The 10539-nt window shown below is 47.8% G+C and overlaps 1 protein-coding gene across 1 annotated transcript in view; it reads right to left on the bottom strand.

Moving 5' to 3' along the window:
- Positions 1-313: 313 nt before the first annotated feature.
- The window catches only part of CES1 (carboxylesterase 1), a 30793-nt gene continuing 20567 nt past the window's right edge, over positions 314-10539 (bottom strand). The window contains exons 9-14 of the mRNA XM_072750206.1: positions 7874-8014; positions 6592-6672; positions 6171-6318; positions 1952-2083; positions 900-972; positions 314-676 (exon numbers count right to left, since the gene is read on the bottom strand). Coding sequence (XP_072606307.1) covers positions 493-676; positions 900-972; positions 1952-2083; positions 6171-6318; positions 6592-6672; positions 7874-8014 — 759 coding nt within the window. The 3' untranslated portion in view covers positions 314-492. The remainder of the gene's footprint in view (positions 677-899; positions 973-1951; positions 2084-6170; positions 6319-6591; positions 6673-7873; positions 8015-10539) is intronic.

Genomic DNA, 10539 nt, shown 5'->3' with positions numbered 1-10539 from the left:
GGAGTGTCAGTAAGGGCCACTTAACAGTGCCACAGGGTCACCATGGCACCTCCCCTCTCTGACACTGCAAGGGTGTACATAGACCGTGCCACCTCCATCTCTTCAGGTAGCTCCACATGGAGGAGAGGGACACTGCACTCTGGCCACCCCACGTTCTGTTGTTGGAAGTTATTGAGGGCCCAGAGACATGGAGCAGCTGCAGAGCAACCCCTGGCAGCTCTCAGGGTGGAGCCAGCCCCCATCAGAGGCACCTTCCAGACAATGGCACCCACCCTATTCATCCTTCTTTCTCTGAGCCCAAGACACACACTGATTTGATCCAAAAGAACATTTATTCCCCAAATTGAAGCCACAATTCCCTCTCCCTGACCTCTTCCCTCCTCCACCAGACCATTCCAGCCTCCACAGTAAGATCCCTCTTTGGCTCATAGACACCCTCTGTAGAATAGCCCTGTCTGGCTCCCCAGGCCCCGAGGCCAGGCAGCTGCCCATTCACAGCTCGACGTGTTCTGTGGGACTCAGCTTTTCTGCTGCCCGCTTGGCCAGGAGCTCAGTCCAGAAAGCCATTTCCTTGCTTTTCAGCTTCTGGGCTGGCTGAGTGGGGATTCCAATCTGCAGGTACCCTTCCTTCTGGTCGTAGGCGGGCCAAGAGGGCAGCCCTTCCCCATTGGGGTTCCTGGGAACAGAATCAAGTGAGGATTACCCAAAGCTACTGTGGCGTCCCAACAACACACCGAGATTTGCAGGACCCCTTGGTTTCATTTCCACCAGGAGGCTGGTCCACCTCCAGAGGCAGGGAGCTCACCAAATCCTAGGCAGCCTGTCTGCTGTCAGAGAACTCTCATTGTCAGGTCACACAGCCCTCCCCACCCCTGTTCCATCTTTGCCACCAGGCTCACCCGCTCCGAGCGAAGTTGGCCCATAGTTTCATCATCATCTTGCTGAGTCTTATCTCCTCTTCTGAGGCACCCCCTGTCAGGAGGGAGAAAAAAGCCTTTGCTACTCAAAGTGTTTATGGTCAGCTGCACTGGACAGCTTGTTGGAAATTCAGACTCTGAGCCCTTACTACAGATGGACTGCTTCAAAAACCCACATTTCAGGAAGATCTAGGTAATCTGTGTGCACTTCAAGCCTGGGAGTTACTGAGGGAAGACTCAGGAGAGGGCCACAGTCAGTCCCTAAGCTGGCCACCTTTGTCATCTGTGCCTGCACATCCCACACTCCCTTCACCTACTGAGGTCCCAGCACCACCCCCAGTGTCCACCACAGCAACCCCACCTCAGGATTGCCCCCTTCTGGGCCTTTCCTCAATCTCCTTAACCTACCCACATTTTCACAGAATCTGAAAACTGGCCGAAGTGCAACGGCCCTAGGGAGTCAGTCACCCGAGCGGTTAGTGCCAAGGCACTGGTATGTCGCAAACAGCCCTGAGGCAGGTCACACACTAGTCATCTGTAACTGCTGCTAGTTAAGACACTGGAGCAGTTGTGAATGGTCTTCTTTAAAAGTATTCTATTATTAAATATATTGAGTTTAGAAACATGAGTTTTAGGTTAGGTGGATGGCTGGATAGACAGACACACACATGCACTTCAACCCTGATTCAAAGTCAACACCAATTCTAACCTTCCTCTTGCTCACATTCAGATACGCTCTTGTGAGTGGGGGTGGTGGCATTCCAGCCCTTGAGCAGGGCACTGTGGGTGACCTGCCATGTGTCTTATCCATATCCGGGCCTGAATTCTTAGAGACAGGACAAATGGGGGCACATGGCTCTACCTTCTCTATCATGCATGTCTGAGCCAGAGAAAGATTGGAAATCTTTGTAGTTCAGCCCTACTCTGGTGTAGCTGGGTAAGATCTAGAGAGAAAGGGGAACTTGCCCGAGCCCACCAGAGACCTGGACCTGGACCTTCTAACTCCAAGTGTGTAGTCACCAAAGGGCCATCACCTTTTAAAAATGGGGCCCCGAAGACTGAGAAGAGCTCATCCCCGTGGTCCCCAACCACGGTCTGGGGTTTCATGTCCGATGAGAAGCTTGGATGATACTGGAACTCATACACGTAGGTGGGGGCTCCGGCATCTGGGAAGACATAGTTCACACATAGTTCATTTCACAAGACGCACACCTGGATGGCACCAGGTCTGTCCTCTCAGCACTCGGGGACAGGAAGCCACACCCGGGTCCTGGGTATGCAACAACAGCAACATTAATAGTGGCTGCCCCGTGTCAGAGCCGACTGTGCACTGGTGTGACCCTGCAGAAAACCCCTGGCTACCAGCATAGCAGAGAAATAGAGCTCTGGGAAAGGTCCATGATTGGCTCCAAGATGCACAATTGGTGGAGGTGAAAATGGCTTTGAGCCAGGTATTGAGTGAATTAATGAATGAAGGTAGAATGAATGAAATATTGAAATCAGTGAGGTTGGGGCGTGTAAATCCATTCAAAATGATTATCACTGGGGCACCTGGGTGGCCAGTGGCTTCGGCTCAGGGTGTGATCCTGGGGTCCTGGGATCAAATTCCACGTCGGCCTCCCCGCGGGGAGCCTGCTTCTCCCTCTGCTGTGTCTCTGCCTCTCTCTTTGCGTCTCTCATGAATAAATAAATAAAATCTTTTTTAAAAATGGCTATCACTGTAGGGGCATTGGGTCAATACACACAGACACTGTTGCCTACCGATGTGTTCACACATAACAGCTATACACACACTGCTTACTCTGCTGCATTTCACTGGAAACAGGCTGGGTTTGATTCCTTTGCAGACTATCTGCAGCCCAATGGGAACCTTCTATTCTGCTCAGTTTGGACAGTTTCCAGTGTTTTTCTCATCCAATTTCTAGGCAGGAGTGAAGTAAACCTGAGTTGCTGGTCTGACAGCTCTGATATTTAAATACAGACATAGGGAAAGGGGCACAATCAGGCTCTTGTATCTGGGGAAACCTCAGAAACCTTGTATCTGGTAAAACTCAGCATTTTCTATTTCTCCATTGCCTCGTATCTTGCTTCCTGCTGGGCCCTGGGTGGTGGCAGCGGAAAGAAGGGTTCTCTGAGGGAGGATAAAGGTGGCTTTCTCCTGTTCCCCAGCCCCTGCTCTCAGAACCCCCCTCTCCAAGCCCCCAAAAGGTGGCAGTTTTCCTACAGATGGCTTCATCCAGAGCTGTCCACCCGCTCCTTCAGGGCTAAGTTGGGGGCCGCCAGCCCTGGGAGCTCAGCGCTTTACATGGACCCTAAAATCCACAGGGGAGTGAGTCTGATGGGGGAAAAGTCAGGCCCCCAGTCAGGCTGGAGGAGAAATTGTACTGCTTTCTATCCCCCTTCAGTACAGTAACAGACTTAGAGTGCAGGAAAAAAGGATGAACAAAAAGATCACTTAGGGACGTCAGGGTGGCTCAGCGGTTGAACGTCTGCCTTTGGCCCAGGGCATGATCCTGGGGTCCTGGGATCGAGTCCCACATTGGGCTCCCCTCCTGGGAGCCTGCTTCTCCATCTGCCTATGTCTCTCTGCCTCTCTCTGTGTCTCTCATGAATAAATAAATAAAATCTTTAAAAAATCACTTATGATCCCACCACTCGAGGGCACCTCTGTTAATATATTAGCATATATCCCTTCTATGCATAGAACAATGGGATGATGTTATATATATATATGTCATTTTGAAATATACTACAGTCATTTCTCCATATCATTAAATATCTGTCCAAAAATGACTGAACAATATATGGCATCCCCTCATGAGGATGCAGAATAATTTATTGAATCACCTCCCTCACCCCTGTCAATGCGCCCTTGATTTAGTAAGAGATGTCTGGAAGAAGCAACATTTCTGTGGGTCTGCAAGCCACCTGTTAACAGCTGCCTCAAGGTCAAGCAGAACCCTCTGAGAGAAGGGGCTGTAACTTTGCCTCCATCACTCAGAAGTTTTAGGTAGGAGCTCCTCAATCGCAGAGGGAAAACTTTTCATGAAGGAGAGAACTTTGGGCAGCATGCCACACAAAAGATTATTCTCCTTTTTTTTCCCTTTTTTTTTTAATTTTCTACCTAAAACCATAGAGGTATATCAAATTCCTACAAGCACAACACAAGTTTCCAAAGGAAAGTAGGGCACAGATTAGGATAACAGGAATATGGTAGAAGCAGAGAGGACAGAGTTAATAAACTAAGCATGCCATTGAAAACATGGGGATGGTCTTTTTTTTTTTTAAGGAAAAGCTTATGAAATAAATAGCTTTATCTTCATTTTAAAATCTGAGCTTCCAAGTGAGAGAATTAAGAAATCCCACTCATACACTAGAAAGCAATTTCACAACATGTGTCAAGAATTTTGAAATGCTCTTACGGCTCCCCCTGGGAATTTCACCTCTAATAACGAATCCTAAGAAAATTTTTAGAGACCTGGTTAAAAATTTATGCACATAAGGCATCATGTTTTTTCTTGCATTAAAATACGAACAACGAGACTAAATATCCAATAGGACAGGAATACTAAATTTTGATGCATCATTCTGTGAAACAGTGGATGTTTTTTGAAGACTTTTCATTGATATTGGACAAGGGCTTACAAAATAGTGTTTTATGAACAAACACATGATTTAAAATTAATTTCTAAGTTATATATAAGACATGGAAAGATTATTCAAAGAAGTATGTCAAAAACTTATAGCAGATGTTTATAGGTGAAGAATTCAGAGTAGTATCTGATTTTTTCTTCACATGTTTCCATATAATATTCCAGGGAAGGATATTAATTTTATATTCAGAAAAATCCTTTCTTATCAAAAAGAGAGTGAGACAAATATAAAATGAAAGAATAACATTGATGAAATCTGTGTAGTCCTGTCAAAAGACTCAGATACCAGATGAAACAACACAAGTCCAGCGTGGCTGGGACCAGCAAGTGACATAGAATAAGATACCATAAATCAGACAGGTATCCAGAGGCAAGAGACCAAGTTTATGAAAGAGCAAATTTGACCCCAGGTGGCCCCTGGCTGAAGTGTTTCATCAGGACCTTGGGAGGAGGAAGCAGCACTGGTACCTCACTCTACTGATGCTTGGGGACAGAGTAGGTCAGCTCTAGCTGCTTTTTGTCATGCATAGAAAGTCCTGAAAACCCTTCCAAGGGTTTTAGAGAGAGAGGGGTCTGTACCAAGAACCATTTCCTGGCTTGCAGACTAGGTGAAGGAAGGGTCCCATTAGGACCTCAAAAAGACACCCAGAAAAGGATGCATCCTCATCCTCTGGATGAGCTAATCCATCCCTGACCTCACTCCACATACACAGCCTTGGATCAATGTGGGACGGTCCTGTGGTAGACCCACCACATACCAGGATGCCAGAAGCCAGCTGTAGACATGGATACTCTTGAGAACACCTGCCACCACACCTCCCACTGCTCAAGTTTTTTGTCTTTTTGGTTTTGGACAAGCCTAATTCTATGCTTGGTTTCAGTCTACCCCCAGCTCCACTAGTTAACAAACAAGCTTGCCCCTGGCTCTGATCTTGGAAACCTTCCAAGACATGTCTTCTAAGACTTGCCCTCTGGCCCCACAGACCACAGGAACCTCGGGGAGGAGCCCCAGTGGTGGATGCTCTGGGTCCTTCCCTCATCACATATCCAGCATCTGGGCATGCCAGCCTGACTTCTACCTCTGCTGTTCGTAGCTCCCTGCCTGAGGTCTTTGGCCACTAACTGGCCATTCTGCCCATGTGTGCAGCAAGTCAGAGCTTAACAGCCCTTGGGAACAGGCTTCAACCCATGACTCCTGGGAGTGGGAGGCTAAATAGCCCAGTTCCCTTGCCCCTCACATGGAATAATCCCGAGACATGACTGGAGATGTGATAGCTGCAGGTGTCCACAGAGGATAGCAGCTTCCTAGGCAGTTCTGGTTGGCTCCCTTCTCCTCTCTGTGCCACTTCTCCACTGCTCTACTGGTGTGTTCTGGGGTCACCCCCCAAACGAGCTGCTTGCGTTCAAATGCTCTTCTCAGAGTTGGCTTCTGGCAGACCCAAAGTAAGACAGAGTGCCCACCCCAGAGCATATGGACCTGGCCCTGGAGGCCTGACCTTTTGTGGTTTCCACATATGTGTCTATGCTGAGAAGTGGGCAGGACAGACAGGAGAAGCTGGTGAGGTCGGTGTCCCTCTCCTGTCCAACCTCTGAGACTCACCTCTGTGGTGACGGGCTACAGTCACAGATGGGACACCAAACACCACATCTCCTAACATGTCCAAGAACAGAGCTTTCTTTTTGACAGGGTCATCTGTCCCTCCTAAATACTTCTCGCTGGCCAGTGGAGTCAGTTCCTCAGGGATGTTCTGAAATGGAGCAGAAGTAAAAGTGACCCCCGCCCCCTGCCCCCATGAATGATGCTGCTTCTAGAGCCAAAGGATGGCTTGCACGAATGAGGAATCTCTTCAGCCCTATGCCACTACCCACACCCTGGGCGGTGAGGTGGAAAAGACAGAAAAATTGGGCCAGAGCCTTCTATCCTTGGGCTTCGCCCTGCCAATTAATTGCTCAGTTGTTTGGGGCAAGTCTCTGGCCTTCTTTGGGTCTCAGGTAGTTGCTGTGGTTCCCTAGACTCTTACAGCAATGGGGTAGGACTTCCACAAGAGTGACGTGGCCGTCTTCTGGTCCAGCTTGTCTTCAGAGAGTGGGTAACCCATCATCTGTTAGGACAACAGTGACACAATTGTCAATCATCAAGAAGTAGCAGAAAGAAGCAAACTTACCAACCAATCAGACCAATGCAGGCTAACAGTCACTTTGTCATGACTTTGACAGCATGAGTCCTTGACAAGTTGGGTAAAATCAATGAAATAAATGGGATTATTATATCCAGAAACTCAAGCAGTGCAAAAAGAATAAAGTCAATGTGAAGAGAAGCTGTCCCAGGCCTTTGCACTGTGTGTGTGTGTGTGTGTGTGTGTGTGTGTCTATCTCTAGGCAAGAATCCCCACCCTGGACATGGAGACATACAGGAAAGGTTTAAGCCAGGCTAGTGTTGAAGCAGAGAGCTCTGGGGCAAAGAATACAGACCTTACAAATACCCCCACCTGACTGTCTCAGATGACCAAGGAAGTCCCAGATCCCATATGGCTTTGGTCCATCAATGACCTCTGAAATACTGTGAAGTGAGAATGGCAAGACTCTGCACATAATGCTCCATCCAAACCTCCACATTACAGGACTTGACCAAACTCTAGCTTGGTTGCCAGCAGCTTAAGGTTTTGTCCCTAGGATGGATGGAGAAGATGTCCCAGAGTCCCTTAAAACGCTTGCCTGAGAAAGCTCCTGGCCACCAGGGGAATTTACTGCTGATTCTGGCCAAAACCTGGTAATAGGTTGATAGGTCCCCGAGCCCCATCTTAGAACAGTTACTTTAGAAAGCTTGCAATTACAAATCCTTCGCTGCCCTTTGAGATGTAAATCTACCAGCCAAAACTGTTTCCTCCAGGACTTGAGAGCCCCCTTTTGAAATGCAGTCATTCAGCCAGTAAGTCCCCTCTCTCTCCTAGTCTCTGTGGGCGTGGAGAGCCCTGACTGGTGGGCACCTTGCTGCAACCTGCACCACTGTCTCCTGTCTTAGGGACAAAAATTTGTTTCTAGATAAATGCCATTTAACAAACCGAAGTGGCCTAGCTGCGTGGACAAGCTCCCCACCCTGTCACACCCCGTACTGCCTTCCCCTCAGCACTGTCCAGGCCTTCGACTAGGGCTCCAGCCTTTTGTTGTAGGGATTTGAGTTCAGTTCACACTGGTGTCTTCTCCCTGATGCAGGAGTAGAAGTGAATAAGACCCTGAAAGCAGAGATGGGGGGTGACGTGATAGGTGAGGGAGGAGAGCCGAAGGGGCCCCCCACATTCTCACCATTGGAAGAAGCCAGCCAAACTCCTGCTTGTTGATTCCGATGATGTAGGGAACAGAGTTGAATTTCTTTTCAGCCAGAATCTCTTCGGGCATCTTTGGCAGCAGCACTCCATCAACCACCGTGGGCAGGAAAGGAGAGTTCTGGGGAGGAGGACGTCAGGTGTCTGTTTGTGCTTCCCCTCCCAAGGCCAAACCCACGTCTCCCTCCCCACCTGTCTGAGCAGGAAGCCAGCAGCCCAGACTTACATGGCCATGGCTGGTGGCAATAGAACCCAGGCTCCTTAACAAAGGGCCCAAGTGCATGTGACCCAGAGGGCAGAACGTGGACTTCAGAACTGGCCGTGGTAAGATGATGGGGACAAAACTCATTCAAATTGAAATATACATACATAGGGGCTCCTGGGGGGCTCAGCGGGTTAAGCATCTGACTCTTAATTTCGGTTTAGGTCATGATCTCAGGGTCATGGGCTCCACACTAGGCACAGAATCTGTTTAAGATTCTCATTCTCTCTCTCTCCCTCTGCCCCTCCCCACCAACCCCCTCTCGCTCATGCTCTTTCTCTCTTTCCAAAAAGAAAAACGAAATATATGCATACATATGTACATATTTTCACATATTTATATGCATATATATTAAATTTATTAAATATAGATTAAATTTACAGATATATAAAACATATATGTGTATACATTTTAGTATTGAAATTTATAAACATATACATTTTATGTAAGTTTAATAGAAATACATAAAATATATAAAATATGTGTATACCTATTTTTTTAAGATTTTATTTATTTATTCATAAGAGACACAGAGAGAGAGACAGAGAGGCAGAGAGACAGGTAGAGGGAGAAGCAGGCTCCCTACAGGAAGCCCGATGTGGGACTCAATCCCAAGTCTCCAGGATCACACCCTAGGCTGAAGGTGGCGCTAAACCGCTGAGCCCCCCGGGCTGGCCCGGTATACCTATTTATATATCTCCATTTGCAGTATAGGTTTGCCTATCTGATCTCTCTCTATAGTCAGTTCTGTGATCTGTGGTAGTTCAGGTCTATAAAAGCCACTGTGAGCTCTGAACCAGCAGACGCTAGAGCCACTGCTCCTGGGGGGAAGTACAATGTCAAGCTCCTGCAAGTACCTGGCCACATTTTCATCAACCCTGTTTTATGCATGTTTAAAGACACCTGATGTCATATGCATTGCTTACAAATAATGAGTTATATGTAGTGTTTATTCCTAAGTAGACACCAGCCAAGAAGGACTCACCATTTTCCTGGGTTCTGGGTAATCTGCCTGGAACTTACCTGGCCTTCAACCTCAAGACTGTGTTATGGGTGACCCACTGTCATCTCATAAAACCACAAATGCCACCGATCTCCCACAGCTCCATCACCCACTAGATGTTTCTTCAGTGCTTTCCCGAGCAGCTTCAGACCGATTGGCAAGTTGCCTCTTCCCCATCCTGCGTGGCTGCCCTCTATCGATCCATTACCACTGACCTCATGGCCAGCAGCACTGTAAGCCACCCCAAAAGGAGCTGATCTAACACATGACTTCTCTCCACAAGGCACATCACAGCCTTGCTGCCCTTCGGAGCACAGACAGCACCTCAATGCTGTGCCTAGGGGCTGTCTTCCCAGTGAAACCATCAACAGAAAGCACAGAAATGGGGAAAATGTAGCACTAAGAAGACCATGGAAAGGACACGTGTTAATAGCGTGAGACATGAGACTAGAAGACAGAGGGTGGTCTCGTTTGATCTCGAATGAGAGCCTGCACAGGGTCACTCAAACTTTTTGTCACTCTGTGCATGTCCATGAATGAGGCAAAAGGGCCACAAGCATTGACTTTGGGGTTACACATACATTTTAGTGAGTACATGAATTCACAAATACAGAATCCATCATTAATAAGGATCAGCTGTATTTATCTGTCTATATTTAAACATAAACTGCTGGGGACTCCTGGGTAGCTCAGCTGGTTAAGCATTCGACTCTTGATTTCAGCTCAGGTTGTGATCTCATGGGTCCTAGGATGAAGCCCTACCTTGGGCTCCACACTCAGCATGGAGTCTGCTTGTCCTTCTTCCTCTGCTCCTCCCCCCACAACCCCGTGCTCTCTCCCTCTCTTTCTATCTCTAAAATAAATAAACAAATAAAATCTTTGAACCTAAGCTGCTACAGATAAACAGTGCTTCAAGGAGGTAGTGAGCTCCCCATCACTCAAGGTGCTTACACAGAGACCTGACTTCCTATTAGAGAGGAAAGGCAGGACTAAAAGCATCAAGGATGGGCTCACATTGCACTGAAAAACATCTTCATTTTAGGTACTACCTTTGCTGAAAATTACTCACATGGGCCTGGATTCGATGGCACCAGACTCTCACGACACCACTCAGGAAGCTGGTTATGGTTAGATTGCGTACTTGGTCACGATAGCTATTAAGAGCATCAGTTTGGGAGCTAGACTGTCTGGACTTGAATCCTGGCTCTGCCACCTACTAGCTGGTCATTCAGAACAATTTCACCTGTTTGAGCTTTAGCTTTGTCATCTGTAAGATGAGTTGTTATGGGGATTAAGTGCCAGGACTCTCACAGGACGCTCAGCACACCACCCGGCACCCAGAGGTAGCTCAGTACCCCTTAGATGTTACTCGTTGGCAGTG

Source organism: Vulpes vulpes, chromosome 2 (genome assembly GCF_048418805.1).
Source record: "Vulpes vulpes isolate BD-2025 chromosome 2, VulVul3, whole genome shotgun sequence".
Classification (NCBI taxonomy): Eukaryota; Metazoa; Chordata; class Mammalia; order Carnivora; family Canidae; genus Vulpes; species Vulpes vulpes.
Note: the sequence above shows the minus strand (reverse complement) of the source record. Positions and strands in the feature narration are given on the sequence as shown.